Here is a 17,943-nt window from a genome sequence, read left to right as displayed (position 1 = left end):
GCAGCTGCACCAATTTGCATTCCCACCAACAGTGCAACAGGGTTCCCGTTTCTCTACATCCTCACCAGCATTTACAGTCTCCTGATTTGTTCATTTTAGCCACTCTGATCAGCATGAGGTGGTATCTCAGTGTGGTTTTGATTTGTATTTCCCTGATGAGGAGTGACATTGAGCATCTTTTCATGTGCCTGTTGGCCATCTGGATGTCTTCTTTAGAAAAGTGTCTATTCATGTCTTCTGCCCATTTCTTCACTGGATTATTTGTTTTTCAGGGGTGGAGTTTGGTGAGTTGTTTATAGATTTTGGATACTACCCCTTTATCCAATATGTCATTTGCAAGTATCTTCTCCCATTCCATCGGTTGCCTTTTAGTTTTGTTGATTGTTTCCTTTGCAGTGCAGAAGCTTTTTATCTTCATGAGGTCCCAATAGTTCATTTTTGCTTTTAATTCCCTTGCCTTTGGGAATGTGTCAAGTAAGAAATTGCTGTGGCTGAGGTCAGAGAGGTGTTTTCCTGCTTTCTCCTCTAAGGTTTTCATGGTTTCCTGTCCTTTATCCATTTTGAGTTTATTTTTGTGAATTATGTAAGAAAGTGGTCTAGTTTCATCCTTCTGCGTGTTGCTGTCCAGTTCTCCCAGCACCATTTGTTAAAGAGACTGTCTTTTTTCCATTGGATATTCTTTCCTGCTTTGTCAAAGATTAGCTTGCCATACTTTTGTGGGTCTAGTTCTGGGGTTTCTATTCTATTCCATTGGTCTATGTGTCTGTTTTTGTGCCAATACCATGCTGTCTTGATGGTTACAGCTTTGTAGTAGAGGCTAAAGTCTGGGATTGTGATGCCTCCTGCTTTGGTTTTCTCCTTCAATATTACTTAAGCTATCTGGGGTCTTTTGGGGTTCCATACAAATTTTAGGACTGCTTGTTCTAGCTTTGAGAAGAATGCTGGTGCAATTTTGATTGGGATTGCATTGAATATGTAGATTGCTTTGGGTAGTATTGACATTTTAACAATATTTATTCTTCTAGTCCGTGAGCACAGAATGTTTTTCCATTTCTTTTTATCTTCTTCAATTTCCTTCATAAGCTTTCTATAGTTTTAAGCATACAGATCTTTTACATCTTTGGTTAGTTTTATTCCTAAGTATTTTATGATTCTTGGTGCAACTGTGAATGGGATCAGTTTCTTTATTTGTCTTTTGGTTGCTTCATTATTAGTGCATAAGAATGCAACTGATTTCTGTACATTGATTTTGTATCCTGCAACTTTGCTGAATTCATGTATCAGTTCTAGCAGACTTTTGGTGGAGTCTATCGGGTTTTACATGTATAGTATCATGTCATCTGTATAAAGTGAAAGCTTGACTTCATCTTTGCCAATTTTGATGCCTTTGATTTCCTTTTGTTGTCTGATTGCTGATGTTAGCACTTCCAGCACTATGTTAAACAACAGCGGTGAGAGTGGACATCCCTGTCATGTTCCTGATCTCAGGGGGAAAGCTCTCAGTTTTTCCCCATTGAGGATGGTATTAGCTGTGGGCTTTTCATAAATGGAAAGCCAGGTTAATTAAATTGAGATATGTTACATCATTTTATATATCCTAGAGGTGCTTTAAAACAGTCTGTACCTGGCTGTGACTTGTTAATTGTGGGAGCTAGGTGATAGGTACATGCAAATTCATTACACTATTCTCTTTACTTTTGCACCTTGAAATTTTGTTATGGTAAGACATTAAAAATAAAAACAGCTGTGCAAATAAGAAACGTGTAAAATTCAGGAGGGCAACAGGATTGATGGGAAGAGCAAGGTAGATTTTCTACCAAGATAGTGTTAAAGTATGGAATCAAGTAAAATGTAGAAATATTTTACAATCAATTTTTTAAAATATGAATTTTGTATAATTAGCATAATGGTAAAGGATTTTTAAGAAAAGCAATGTGAATTAACCAGAAAGATGAGTAAAGAGAAAGAATTAAAAAATCAGTTTAGGGGAGCCTAAGTGGTTCAGTCTGTTAAATGTCCGACTTTTTATTTCAGCTCAGATCGTGATCCCTTGGCTCAAAGGATCGAGCACCTCATCAGCTCTGGGCTGACAGCATAGAGCCTGCTTGGGATTCTCTTTCTCCCCCTCTCTCTGCACCCCCCTCACTCTCTCTCTCTCTTTCTCTCTCTCTCTCTCAAAATAAGTAAATAAACTTTATTTTAAAAATCAGTTTAAAGAATTATTCACCATGATCATGTGGGATTCATTCCTGGGATGCAGGGCTGGTTCAACATTCACATATCAATCAACGTGATACATCACATTAACAAAAAAAAAGAGAAGAACCATATGATCCTGTCAATCGATGCAGAAAAGGCCTTTGACAAAATCCAGCACCCTTTCTTAATAAAAACCCTTGAGAAAGTCGGGATAGAAGGAACATACTTAAAGATCATAAAAGCCATTTATGAAAAGCCCACAGCTAACATCATCCTCAACGGGGAAAAACTGAGAGCTTTTTCCCTGAGATCAGGAACACGACAGGGATGCCCACTCTCACTGCTGTTGTTTAACATAGTGCTGGAAGTTCTAGCATCAGCAATCAGACAACAAAAGGAAATCAAAGGCATCAAAATTGGCAAAGATGAAGTCAAGCTTTCGCTTTTTGCAGATGACATGATATTATACACGGAAAATCCGATAGACTCCACCAAAAGTCTGCTAGAACTGATACATGAATTCAGCAAAGTTGCAGGATACAAAATCAATGTACAGAAATCAGTTGCATTCTTATACACTAACAATGAAGCAACAGAAAGACAAATAAAGAAACTGATCCCATTCACAATTGCACCAAGAAGCATAAAATATCTAGGAATAAATCTAACCAAAGGTGTAAAAGATCTGTATGCTGAAAACTATAGAAAGCTTATGAAGGTAATTGAAGAAGATATAAAGAAATGGAAAGACATTCCCTGCTCATGGATTGGAAGAATAAATATTGTCAAAATGTCAATACTACCCAAAGCAATCTACACATTCAATGCAATCCCAATCAAAATTGCATCAGCATTCTTCTCGAAGCTAGAACAAGCAATCCTAAAATTCATATGGAACCACAAAAGGCCCCGAATAGCCAAAGTAATTTTGAAGAAGAAGACCAAAGCAGGAGGCATCACAATCCCAGACTTTAGCCTCTACTACAAAGCTGTAATCATCAAGACAGCATGGTATTGGCACAAAAACAGACACATAGACCAATGGAATAGAATAGAAACCCCAGAACTAGACTCACAAACGTATGGCCAACTAATGTTTGACAAAGCAGGAAAGAACATCCAATGGAAAAAAGACAGTCTCTTTAACAAATGGTGCTGGGAGAACTGGACAGCAACATGCAGAAGGTTGAAACTAGACCACTTTCTCACACCATTCACAAAAATAAACTCAAAATGGATAAAGGACCTGAATGTGAGACAGGAAACCATCAAAACCTTAGAGGAGAAAGCAGGAAAAGACCTCTCTGACCTCAGCCGTAGCAATCTCTTACTCGACACATCCCCAAAGGCAAGGGAATTTAAAGCAAAAGTGAATTACTGGGACCTTATGAAGATAAAAAGCTTCTGCACAGCAAAGGAAACAACCAACAAAACTAAAAGGCAACCAACGGAATGGCAAAAGATATTTGCAAATGACATATCGGACAAAGGGCTAGTATCTAAAATCTATAAAGAGCTCACCAAACTCCACACCCGAAAAACAAATAACCCAGTGAAGAAATGGGCAGAAAACATGAATAGACACTTCTCTAAAAAAGACATCTGGATGGCCAACAGGCACATGAAAAGATGTTCAACGTCGCTACTTATCAGGGAAATACAAATCAAAACCACACTCAGGTATCACCTCACGCCAGTCAGAGTGGCCAAAATGAACAAATCAGGAGACTATAGATGCTGGAGAGGATGTGGAGAAACGGGAACCCTCTTGCACTGTAGGTGGGAATGCAAATTGGTGCAGCTGCTCTGGAAAGCAGTGTGGAGGTTCCTCAGAAAATTAAAAATAGACCTACCCTATGACCCAGCAATAGCACTGCTAGGAATTTATCCAAGGGATACGGGAGTACTGATGCATAGGGGCACTTGTACCCCAATGTTTATAGCAGCACTCTCAACAATAGCCAAATTATGGAAAGAGCCTAAATGTCCATCAACTGATGAATGGATAAAGAAATTGTGGTTTATATACACAATGGAGTACTACGTGGCAATGAGAAAGAATGAAATAATGGCCTTTTGTAGCAACGTGGATGGAACTGGAGAGTGTGATGCTAAGTGAAATAAGCCATACAGAGAAAGACAGATACCATATCGTTTCACTCTTATGTGGATCCTAAAAAACTTAACAGGAACCCATGGGGGAGGGGAAGGAAAAAAAAAAAAGAGGTTAGAGTGGGAGAGAGCCAAAACATAAGAGACTGTTAAAAACTGAGAACAAACTGAGGGTTGATGGGGGGTGGGAAGGAGGGGAGGGTGGGTGATGGGTATTGAGGAGGGCACCTTTTGGGATGAGCACTGGGTGTTGTATGGAAACCAATTTGACAATAAATTTCATATATTAAAAAAATCAGTTTAAAATTTTTAAAAATTTTTTAATGTTTATTTATTTATTTTTGAGAGACAGACAGAGCATGAGTGGGGGAGGGGCAGAGAGAGAGGGAGACCCAGAATCCAAAGCAGGCTCCAGGCTCTGAGCTGTTAGCACAGAGCCTCATGAGGGGCTCAAACCCACAGAACTGCAAGATCATGACCTGAGCTGAAGTTGGACACTTCACCAAATGAGCAAACCAGGTGTCCCAAAAATCAGTTTAAATTTCTAAGAAGAAAATGAAATTGCAAAATTTTACTCTATCTAAATTAGGAAATAAGCCTTTTCAGTCAACTATTCCTGAGCTATAAAGAAAGTAATTAAAATATTTCTAGTGTGTTGCTATGTAAATTTCAAAATATAATCAAGCAGGTTTAACGAGAGATGGGAATTAATGTTGGTGGGGAGGCCCTTTAGTTCTTCTTCAACAATAACATATAAAATAGTATTAACTGTATAAAACCCAATCTCAAGATTAGGTAGAATGGTATTTTGTCTGCAGTATCTGAATATCTCTCTTGCTATTTTTGTTATACAAAAGTGAGAGAAGAAAGTTGGAAACCCACAGGAAATTATTTTATCAATAACCTGTGAAAGGTCAAATCACAGAACTGAGGTCCTAAACTAATGTATTCCTCTCTAGCAGGTAAAAACAGAAAAACAAAAAATTTAGAAGGTAAGTTGCTTCTAAGCAAATCCCCAAAGGGGGTCTAAATCTAAGATAAGGCTAAGAACACCAGTAATTACTAACAAAGTTTAGGGTAAAGAGTAAATTATGACAAGATAGAAGAAAAGGAAGCATATATGGAACCTACATAAAAGTAGACAAAATAGTACCAAATTCAAAGCTATATATACATTACCCATACTCAATACATATTAAGATTTTGCCTCATTTGTTTCATCTATCCCTGGTTTGTTTTTTATTTTGCTAAGCTAAACTGGTATCATTTTATACTTTATTCCATAATCAAATATCCCTATCTTTAAAAAGGCCCTTTTACAGTTGATTTGTTTGAGTCAGGATCACAAATTACATTAGGTTATGTGTCTTGAATTTTTGAATTCTAGAGTAGTGCTGCTCCAAGTGTGGTCTGAACTGGTGTCTGTTCACGTACTGATTATTGTTAGCTCAAAAACTATTATCAAAATCCTCACACTCTTTGCCATAGGTCAAAACGATAAATTCAGAAAAGAAAAGTAAAGACTTAGAGACTTTCATAGCAAGTTGACACTGTCAAAACATCCAAGTGCATGGTCAGTGGACCTGTGACCCTGAACCAGGCTGGTGGTCATCACTGTCCCATAGTGACTCACATATGACCTAAGCTACATACTAGTCTTGCACATGGAGACCACTTACTGGTCACTGCCCAGAAAGGATATTTCAATAACAAACTTGCTAGATAGAGATGCAATCCTCTCTTCACTTCTTTATCCAACCATTAAATTTTTAAGAAAATTGGATCAGCTGTCCTTTAGATTTCTGTGTTTCCCTATTTGTTTCCTGTGATATCAATTAACTTGGTTCTCTATCAACTGACTTCTTTAATTGATTTCTATTCAGGCTCAACATTTTGAGCAAGAATATTTCATGGACTGTGCTCTATGATTCAAGTTATAAAACTTCAGCAAGTATGGGGCGCCTCGGTGGCTCAGTTGGTTGGGCAGCCAACTTCAGCTCAGGTCATGATCTCACAGCTCGAAGCCTCGTGAGTTCAAGCCCTGTGTCACGCTCTGTGCTGACAGCTGAGAGCCTGAAGCGTGCTTCCAATTCTGGTCTCCCCCTCTCTTTGTCCCTCCCCTGCTTTCTCTCTCTCTCTCTCAAAAATAAATAAACATTAAAAAAAAAAACAAACTTCAGCAAGTATATCATATCTGGATGCACTATTTTTAGTAATGTCATAACTAATCACTAGGTTCACGTGATGATAGCTCAATCCCTCCTTTCGAAATTCCCCATCAACTTCTCACCTAATAGTTTCATCCAGTGATTACTATCACTTAATTCATTTCATCAGACATTGAAAAGTAATGATTTTCTAATTCTACCATCATTTCTATGTTTATTAGATGGAATTTTGAAAAAATAAAAGTTCCCTTATCACATTAGTCTATTTAGTTACCATGAAATATAGATCATACACAAAAAGTAAGATAAATGTTTATCTCTTTCCTTTTGACTAATAATTTTCTAACAAAAATCTTGATGTCCTAGATTCTCCCAATAATGTTCAATGGAGACTCTTCTACTCTATTCTCTCCTGTGTCTGTTCATCCTATCATTTTCTCTCTCTGTCTCTCTTTCTCTTTTATGAACTCTTGGATTTTGAAGATACTTGTCTTTCAAGTTGTTTGCATTCATTGTTATTTGCCATCTTTTGCTCTTCCTTATCCTAGAAGACTCAGAATAATATACCAAGACCAGTACAGTTGGTGCTAAATACACTTAAACAGAACTTTGTGAAAAGTTAACTGCAATTTCATTTATAGCATTATTTCTGTAATAAAAGACACTGAAAATTTCAAACAACTAGCTAAAAATTATAACCATAATTTGGCTTTTCATGTGCCAGAAACAGTGCTAAACTCTTTGAATGTAAATCTCACTTAATCTACACAACTACGATGTTGTATGGTGGGTATTATTTTTATTCCTATCTTACAAAAAAAGAAAATAAAGGGTACGTAGGTGGCTCAGTTGGTTAAGCGTCTGACTTCGGCTCAGGTCATGATCTCACAGTTTGTGGGTTTGAGCCCTGCATCGGGCTCTGTGCTGACAGCTCAGAGCCTGGAGCCTGCCTCAGATTCTGTGTCTCCCTCTCTCTCTGTTCCTCCCCCACTCACACTCTTTATCTCTCAAAAATGAATAAACATTTAAAAAAAATTTTTTTTAAAGAAAAGAAGTTTGGAGACGTTAACTAACTTGGCCAAAATCCAGCTAGTAAAGGGTAAAGGAAGGATTTATAGCCATGTTTAAGTCTAAAGTTAATGCTCTTAAATTGTATCTTTGATATCTGACAAACCATTCTGTTAAACAATGGCTCTCAACAAGAGTGTACCACCTCCCTGACAGGTTTGTAAATGTTGGGGGTACGGAAACAAGAACAGTCCTGTCCAGATGCCAAGAGCATGCATTCCACTGAAAAATAATGACTTAGACCTATTCTCCATATTCCACATACCTTTAAAATATAAAAATTGAAACTATTTTGATGACTTTAAGAAACTGTTTTATTTTTAAATTTTTAGATTATTCATATGTTTCATTAATTCACACTGTTCTTCTCATTAACTTTGCAGGGGAAGTAATGTTTTGCCTTATCTGTAAAGTTGAATTTAACCAATTCTCTAAATATTGCCATGATTCTTTTAAATTTAAGAAATAAAATGGATGGTGCCAAATCTATTTATAAACAATCCTGAAGGTATGAGTGACAATATGGGTACTCCTTAAAGGAGACGCTCTATATAGGGATAAACAGGATTCTTCTTAAAAAAATTTTTTTTTAATATTTATTTATTTTTTGAGAAGAAGAGAGAGAGAGCATGAGCAGGGGAGGGGCAGAGAGAAGGAGAGACAGAATGAAGCAGGCTCCATGCTCTCAGCTTTCATCACAGGGCCCGACACAGGTCTCGAACTCATGAACCGCAAGATCATGACCTGAACTGAACGAAGTAGGACACTTAACCAACTGAGCCACTCAGGCACCCCACCAAGATTCTTCTTAAATATAACTTGCAGGAAAAAAAATAATGGTTTTTAGGGGTGGAGGGAGGCATTACGAAGGTATACAAGGATATACAAGGTGATGTATATGTTTACTCTCTTCAATGTATTGAGGGCTCATAGGTCTATATACACATCAAAACATCAAACTGTGTACTTTAAATATGTTCAGCTTGTTGTTTCCCAACTATACTTAAAGACAACTATGTTTTAGCAAAATAAAAATAAACTTCTGGAGCCTATAAACTAAAACAACAGTGTAAGTATTCTCCTCAACAGTCCCACAAAAAAAATGAGATATAATACATATGTAAGGTTTGAAAGAAATAACCAAGTGACTGATTCATAATCTACTTCATAAAACTAACACAAAACTGCAGAAATTAAGTGGCAAAAATACTAACATCCCAAAATTCAGAAGAAAGGTATGTGCTTTGCCTAGAGCCCCCTTTACTAAGATCAACACCATGCACTGAGGCAGGGCGAGGTAAGAAACCACAGTCCTACCACACACACACCCAATCCCAGAAGTCATCAACTGGCCACACATATCCTACATACTATACGTCACCGGCATGTTGGATTTGGTCCTGACTTTGAAAAATCTTTTTTAATTAGTTACCAATATTTGAAAATTTAGAGATTTCTCCCCCCTAGATCTTTTTCACTTTTCCTGGAAGATCTGGTAACCCCTGGGTCCATGTTCCCAACCTGGCAATAAGTCAAGCACTCTGATCAGCTACAGGCCATAGGATTCAGTGTCCATATTGTCTTGTACCTAGCAGCTTGACCCTTTTATGTTACCATGCCCAGATTTCAAGGCTTTTGAGTTTGTAGTTCTTGCCCTAAGGCTATAAAGATTTTCTCTAAACAGTGTTTTGTTTTCTTTTGGTACTATCTATGGGCTCACCCCCACATTAAAGAAAACTGCCCTTAATTAGAGGTGCAATTCTCATTCCAAGGGTAGGAAACTTTCCTAACTCAGCAGGCAGTGGCAACAAACAAGGAGCCAAACACAGCCATCCCTATCTATCCCTGAAGCAGAGGCGAGACAAGAATAAAAACACATCCTGGAAACTAGTTTTTGATGCACTAGTTTCAATAAATTCAATGAGGAAATTTCAAACAGGTATTTAAGGATTATTTTACGAATCTCCCTCCTAGAGACCTACCCCAGCACCCCCCAACATGTGCATGCATGCAAACACACACACACACACACACACACACACACACACAAACACAGTCCCAGCTCCCTCCCTAATCCATTCAGGTCACTGAAATGGTAACTGGAGTATCTATTATTCTACCTCCAGCTTAAGACAAAAGAAACTTTCTTTTTAAAAAAATCTGGTGGGGCGCCTGGGTGGCGCAGTCGGTTGGGCGTCCGACTTCAGCCAGGTCACGATCTCGCGGTCCGTGAGTTCGAGCCCCGCGTCGGGCTCTGGGCTGATGGCTCAGAGCCTGGAGCCTGTTTCCGATTCTGTGTCTCCCTCTCTCTCTGCCCCTCCCCCGTTCATGCTCTGTCTCTCTCTGTCCCAAAAATAAATAAACGTTAAAAAAAAAATTAAAAAAAAAAATAAATAAAAAAAAAAAAAAAAAAAAAATCTGGTGAGGGACACCTGGGTGCCTCAGTGGGTTAAGCATTGACCTCTTGATTTGGGCTCTGATCATGATCTTGCTGTTGGTGACTTCAGGCCCCACGTTAGGCTCTGAGCTGACAGTGTGGAGCCTGCTTGGGATGCTCTCTCTCCCTCTCTCTTTCTGCCCCTCTCCCGTTCATCCTCTCTCTCTCAAAATAAATAAATAAACTTTTTAAAAAAATCTGGTAAAAAGGAAAACTTTCAAAGAAATAACCATCAAATTATTACAGGTCAAAAGAGGTCAGAAAGCTATACTCATTCAATGAATAAACAACCAGCACTTTCTAAAATCATTATATATCAGAAACAATGATATTAAAGTTAATGAAGGATATATGTTATTATTATTACTTATTTTTCAACTCAATTCATAAAATAAGAGAAATATTACAAAGAAGGCAACAAAAATTCCTCATTTGCAGATGACCTCACTCTACCTTAGAAGTCACAAGAGAAATCACTGAGACTAAAAGGAGAACTCAGGTGATGGTATGGTTACAAAGTTGACATACAAAAGCAGCAACTCTTTATATGTCAATAATCACAGAAGAAATAAGATTAATAAACTAAAAAAGAATAGCAAACAAAATTATAAAATACTCAGGAAAAAAATTAATAATAGGTGCTAATAATAAGGTCATGTTATCCTGGAGCAGGAGATGCCACAGAGGCTTAAGAACTGTCCAACAGGGCTGGAGTCTCCCCTGACACTCCCCACCCCAACCCCCTTTGGCATATGACCCAAAGGAAATCATGGCTTCTCTCTCCAGTGGCACTCTAGACTGAATCAAGACCTGGATTTCCCTGGCCTAGTTCTGAATCATAGGAATCAGTTCAAAACTATTCACATTTCTCAGAATTCATACAGAAAACAGCCAATAAGCAAAAAAACAGGAATCACCCCTTTTTTAGGAATGAGATTAACACATCAAGCAAAGGAAACATCCTCTCTGAAAATTATCTCAATGAACTCTTTAAAAGCTTGTGGCAGAGAATCTTAACTAAATGTCTGTGTGGAAATAGATAAGTACATAGACCTTTCACACTGTTATTACCAAATAGAATCAAAAGAAAGAATGTTTTGGAATGTGTTTACGATATTAAGAAATTCCCAATTAATTCAGTTCTCAGTATTTCAGAATTTCTGATTGTTTGACTATGATTTGGTTTCAGGATTATCTTTCCACTCTCTGGACAAAAGTACTTTCCTAAGAAAATTAATAGTGTAAATAAATGGTTTGAAGCACCACAGAAGCATCTGTTTACATTCAGATAGTTAATATGCTAAGCATTCTTATCTATTAAATTAAAGCAGGTCACCTAAGGACTTTTCTAGATAATACTTCATTAGCTTAATTATAATGAGTATATATAGTTGAAGCAATGAAATGGACATCTGTTTTAAAACATCTTCAATTCAAGCCTTTTACTAAATCAAACTAGCTTTCACATATTAGTTTCAATTACTGAGGTTTACATGGTCAAAAAAAAACCAAACCTTCATTTATATAGAATATAAAAATTTCTGTTCTTACCTTCAAAGTTCTCCATTCCCAGCCATCACCTATCTGCTGTGAATGTCTAATGAACTCTGCACAACAATGCTGGAATGTTTTTTCTCCAAAGAACTCATCTTCTTCCATACTAAATGATAACTGCAATATAAAAACTAAGTATAAGCATCAGCTGTGGAATGAATGCTAAAAGTAATTCTGCTAAATCACTTATTTCTTCAAACCAAAATTTGGGACACTGAACGGAAAATATTCTCAGAGCCATTCCAAAAAAGTGTCACATTTCCATCTTTCTCAGTCTATCACCATTTTTTAATCAGGAAGAAAATGTGATCAACATGAAAACTGAAAACCTAGATTTATGGGGTGCCTGGGTGGCTCAGTTGGTTATGCATCCAAAAGCATCCAACTTCAGCTCAGGTCATGATCTCTCAGGTTCATGAGTTCCAGCCGGGTATCAGGCTTTGTGTTGACACCTCAGAGCCTGGAGTCTGCTTTGGATTCTGTGTCTCCCTCTCTCTCTGCCACTCCCCCACTTGTGCTCTATTTCAAAAATAAACATTAAAAAAAATTTATTTAACCTAAATTTATAACAAATGTGTATCTAGGGTTCAAAAAGTTAATCTGTCCATAAATTTAGTTTCCAGAGCTTAATTTTATCTCACTTCTTCTAAGCTAATGTTTCCAAACAATCTCTTCAGAGCTTCCTTCTCTACTTCCTACATTACTTAGCCCTTACGTAGATACCATGGCAGTGCTTAGTAGAGCTGAGCTGTTCTTCACACTTATTAGAGTTCACCTCTCTAACAAATGATGTTCTAAAGCCTGAAAGTATTAGTTCTTCAAGGTGTAAAGTTAGGATCACCTTAGTAATTACCTACTTTATAGAATCTACAAATGTGACAAATCAAGGAATAGCCACATATTTGTTACATAAGTATGTCCAAAACATAAAGTATTTATAAAAAGAGAATTTTGAAGCTAGAAATAAACTGATACATTCATTATGTAATTCAAGTCCCTTAATGAGAAAAATTAGACCAAGTGAATTCCCATGGTCTCCTCTTTGGTGAAAAGCACCATCAAGAAAATTAGCACTTGTTGACTACTTACTTTGTCAAGCACAATGCTAAATACTTTAAATTCCCATTTAACCCTCACACAACCCAAAGGCTATTGTTATCCTCATTCCCCAAATGAAAAGGAGAAAGTAACCTGCTCAAGAAATGCAAATGAGAAAGGATTCAAACCCCAGGACGGCTCCAGGGCCAATGATCTGTCTATACTAGCTGATTCTCAGTGCAGTATTCTTTCTGATTATTCAAATTTAGTATGACCTATACAAGCATTTTTTCACTCATACAACAAATATATCCTTAATATCTATAGTAGGTACTGTGTGTGGTGAAGGTTAGATATACAAAATGAAAAATATGTATATATACAGCCCCTGCCTTGTATGAGCTCACACTGTAATAAAGGGAGATAAGCAATAAAAATCATTACAGTAGAAACTCCCTTAACCAACTTCCATTCAACCAACTTGCCAGGTTGATCAAAATAGTAAAACACTGACTGGTGTCTACAACATTCTGATCATGAAGCACCTCCCTTCCCATCAGTTGAGTTTATGTTAACAAACCACATGTGTATATTATAAATACTACTTTAATTAAATACTCCACAAACCAAACCAATAAAATATAAGTAAAAAAAATAATAACTCTTATTTCTATGATTTAATGCCTCAGAAAGACTTTATAACAGTAAGTCTCCATAAGAAAAAGAAACTATCATTGAAGTAGGTATGGACAATGTAACCGAAAAAATCGGTGGGGGAAAAACCAAAAAAAAATGGTGGGAGGAAAACCATACAAATCTAGGATTCCATGCTCAGATTGCTACATGAATGGCTTGAATTCTTTCGTTTAAACCAAAATTGGAGGGGCTCCTGGGTGGCTCAGTCGGTTGAGCATCCAACTCTTGATTTCAGCTCAGGTCATGATCCCAGGGTTGCAGGATTGAGCCCTGCACTGGGCTCTGCACTGAGCTTGGAGCCTGCTTAAAATTCTCCCTCTCTCTCTCTCTCTCTCTCTCTCCCTCTCCCCTGCTTGTGCTGAAAAGAAAAAAAAAATGGAAATATAGAGGATGCATTCTGGGTTCCAAATTCGTGAAGGAAGAATGAATTCCAACCAATTACCCATACTCAAAGAAAATCCCTTAGTCATACATGAGACAACTGGCAAATGAATGTATTTCTGCTCTAAGTATTTTTCTTAAGTATTTTAACTCTAGCTTTAATCAACGTCTTCAATTAATTGCTCAACTCTTAATTCTGACAGCACTGGAAAACAGGACTTCTATTTAAAGTACACACAAACGATGGAGTCCCTTATAAAGAGGGGATAGTGTGGGAGGGTGTGTGGGTGGGCGTGAAGATGAATCTTTAAGGTATATAAGAGTTTTTGTAGAGCAGATTGTCAGTGGGTGAAGCACAAGGGTTAGAACAGTAGTCTAAGCAGGAAAAATGGTATGAACAAAGGCAAGTTAGGGTGTAGAGAACACTAAGACTGATCTCAGAAACATGATGCAGGAAGTATAGAAGGTATAGGGAGATAGAGATAGTCTAGTCATATGCAAATTAAACTTGGCTGCCCTCTACTGGAGCTGAAAGACAGAGTGAAAGCCTCAAAGATACAAGATGGAAGAGTTCTAAACTTCTTGAAGGGAGGTTTGTGTGCCATGCAAGAGTTTGGACTACAAGGTGGTTGTGATTACCTTCAGCAATAATCAGTTCACCACATATGGGAACCAGCAGGAAGCTGCATTGGGCACACATGCAAAGCTAAGGTTTTGCTGGGTGGATTCAGTGTATGGATACATATAGAAGAAGGAATAGAATATGCTAGTGAGAATAGTTCAGAGTTTAGGTAGGAAACATACCAAAAGAAGACTGAAGGGGCTATGAAAATATGGTAGTATCAAAGAGTATTAAATACAAAAAGGGCTAACAGCAACCATAGTGAAAGGAAGGAAAAGGAAGCCTAGGAAGACTATGAGACTTCAGAACTTCAGGAGAGCTTACCAAGTATATAAAGTAACTTAGAGAAGAAGGTCACTGGATCTCAGTAAGTTTAGATAATTATGAGACTTGAAGTGCCTGGGTGGCTCAGTTGGTTATGCATCCGACTCTTGATTTTGGCTCAGGTCATGACTCTGTGAGGTCGGGCTCTATGCTGACAGCACAGAGCCTGCTTGGGATTCTCTCTCTCCTTCTCTCTCTGTCCCTCCCCTGCATGCTCTCTCTCTCTCTCTTTCTCTCACTCTCTCAAAATAAATAAATAAACATTAAAAAAAAAGAAAACTATGAGGCTTATGTTTGCTGTTTTCCACATGGATACTGAAGTTACTTAGAATTATTTGGAGAGGGTGTTGTATGGAAACGGATTTGTCAATAAATTTCATAAAAAAAAGAAAAAAAAAGAATTATTTGGAGAGCTGGTGGGGGTGGAGAGCTCTTTAAATAAGGTGGAAGATCAAATGAAAAATTTGTAAATGACAAGGGACAAATGGTAGGAAATGGAAGAGCACAGAGATGATAAGTGGTACATGGTGTATAATCCTGAGTTCATCAAGAATAAGCACTAATAAACATACATGTGATCCTGATGAGTTAGAACACAGCCTTGGATTCCTCCTCAAGATGGTGGTAAAAGTAGCCAGTAGGGACAGTATGTAAGGAAAAAAACAAAAACAAACAAACAAAAAACCTAGCTTGCTATGTCTGGTGGAGCTGAATTTCATAGGATACGAAAGTCCTCAAAAAGAGCTTCCAAGGAACCTCAAAGGAGCAAGGATATTGACAAGAGGCTAGAGAAGCAGTGACCTAAAATTGGCTCTGGGGTAGGTAGTGGAGGCTACCAGCAGTCTCCATACCCTGAAATTTATAGGGTGGAGGAAGCAGCAGCTTCCACTCAAAGAACTTCAGTTTTTGTTTGTTGTTCTTTGTTTCAAAGCCAAGTTTCCTTTAAAACTAGTTAGTGGAAGCAATGACCTGTGAAGATGTTAACGTCATGTGATATGTAAGTGTGAAAACTGATCCACACTACATCCACTCGGCACCCCCACCCTAAAAATTCACAATACACACTGTGGTGGGGAAACTACTAACTTGGGGTTTCCTGATGCTTTTAACCATAAAATTCTTTTTCTGGGAATACTTAATTTACTTCACAGAATGTAGTAAAGACAATAATGGGTTTAGGATTTATATGTTTGTTTATTGCAGATGTGTGCTCCTGAAATCACAATGGAAAATCTGAGAGGGTAAGAAAACAGTGGGAGAATAGGTTTGGGAAAAGAAAGCAGCAAGTACAGGAATGGAAGTACATAAGAGACAATAAAGTACCAGTACTCAGTACTTCTACTGAGGCAGTCATCAAATGTTTCAGGTATGGATGAGAGATCTCCGGGTTACATACCAAATCCGGGTTAAGGAGCTTCAGTGCATACACAAGTTGAGAAAGTGATACCTAAGAAAGAAGACACTAAAAGGAAGAACGGAAGCCAACTTAGCAAAGGAGGGAGGCAAAGGAACAGGATGCACAAAAATCTGAACGTAAGGGAAGGTCTGGTAATCGAAGAACTCTTGCTTAACTGAAATACAGAGGTAGAAGAGAGGTACTCAGAAAACTACTGCTGATGAAGACAGAAGAGCCTGGTACCCTGAGGGCTCAAAAGGGTGTTGAAAGTGGGGGGAATCTGATCATATTTGCATTCTGGCTTCCAGGAGGGACTACAGGCTTTGCCTGACTAAATGAAGACCAGTTGATAGTCTCTAGCAATAATCCAGGAAAGACAAAATGATGCTAAACAGAGCCAAACACTGGAGGTAGGGTAGAAGAGGGAGGGATTCAAAAGACATTTTGCTGGTATACTCATTACAACTGGTGATCTTGATATGTGAGGCACAGATGAGAGAAAAGATTTAAGAGAGATTCCCAGCTCTTCACCCTAGGTAGTGGTGCACTGAGCAAGAGCAGGTTTGGGGACTGAGATGGGCTTAATTTAACCACACTGAGCTTGAGTTTAAAAAGCCTGTGGAATAACCACGTGAAGGGAATCTAGCAGGCATTTGGAGATGGATCTGGAATTCAGAAGGAAAGAGAGATCTGGGCCAGAAATATTGATTGTAAATCAACATTACGTAAATAAGAGAACACATATGATCACTCAGACAGAGGATACAGAACTACAATAGGGAGACCAAAAAGGAGCAGTCAGAAAATTAGGGTTTTTTTTTTAACTATATAATGACCCTGACATATATTGAGATACTAAATCAAACAAAAATTGAATGTAATTCATTTAAAAAAATACTAATATATTTTGGCATATTTTATAAATTCCAAACGAACCCTTATTTAACAACAAAATTGAACTAAAGTAAAAACACTCCATTCTCTAAGCCCCCCCGGTTACTTGAGGTTTACCTAACTATTCAAAATGTTAGTTGAAACATAAAATTTCACTCAATAGCCATAGTTTATCTAATTAACAGCTCTGTGCCAGTAGCAAGATGACAGCACATCAAAGCACCAATTAATATTTGGTTGAATACTTTTAAAATTGGGACTGGGCTTTGCTGAAGGATGTTACATACAATAATACATACACTTATGGCTTGATTACAAAATTAAGAACTATATTATATTGAAATGATATCCATCTCAATTTGAATCATTATATCATAATGAAATATCACTGAATAATTATTGTCTCTTTGCTCAAGTAAGAATATTTCAACTTTCTAAAAATGAAAACATAATACAATCAACATTTTTATATGCACTTTTCAAGCTGTAATACATTGGTCTCTACCAAGTTTATAGACTAGTAGAGGCAGAAATGAGAATATTAGAACTTCCTACTATGAGATGCCTAAAATTATGGCCAAAAATGGAAATAACCACAACTGCAGCTTAATAAGCAAAAATGGCAAGAATTTATTTTGCAAATATAAAACCTTAGACATGTGAACTTCCTCGGTTTCCAGGCGTAAGCTTAAAAATAAATTCAGACTTGGGGCGCTTGGGTGGCTCAGACGATTAAGCATCCGGGTTCGGCTCAGGTCATGATCTCACAGTTTGTGGGTTCAGGCCATGCACCAGGCTCTGTGCTGACAGCTCAGAGCCTGGAGCCTGCTTCAGATTCTGTGTCTCCCTCTCTCTCTGTCCCTCCCCCACTCGCACTCTGTCTCTCTCTGTCTCTCAAGAATAAATGTTTTAAAAAAATTAAAAAGATAAATAAATAAATAAATTCAGACTAGAGGTGACAACAGAACACAAGTGAACTCTCTCTCAGTAAAAAGACTAATTCCAATTCTCATCTCATCCTAAACAATGAACCTCTCATTTCTTATTATAAATA

General features: G+C 37.6%; 1 protein-coding gene across 19 annotated transcripts in view; it reads right to left on the bottom strand.

Moving 5' to 3' along the window:
* ATG10 (autophagy related 10) overlaps positions 1-17,943 on the bottom strand; it is a 260,981-nt gene that overhangs the window by 232,975 nt on the left and 10,063 nt on the right. For all 19 annotated transcript variants that reach the window (XM_047862227.1, XM_047862255.1, XM_047862221.1 and 16 more), the window contains one exon: positions 11,536-11,655. In XM_047862227.1, the coding sequence (XP_047718183.1) occupies positions 11,536-11,643 (108 nt within the window). In that variant the 5' untranslated portion in view covers positions 11,644-11,655. The remainder of the gene's footprint in view (positions 1-11,535; positions 11,656-17,943) is intronic.

The sequence above is a fragment of the Prionailurus viverrinus genome, chromosome A1 (genome assembly GCF_022837055.1).
Source record: "Prionailurus viverrinus isolate Anna chromosome A1, UM_Priviv_1.0, whole genome shotgun sequence".
NCBI classification, from domain to species: domain Eukaryota; kingdom Metazoa; phylum Chordata; class Mammalia; order Carnivora; family Felidae; genus Prionailurus; species Prionailurus viverrinus.
This window is presented reverse-complemented; position numbering and strand designations above follow the sequence as displayed.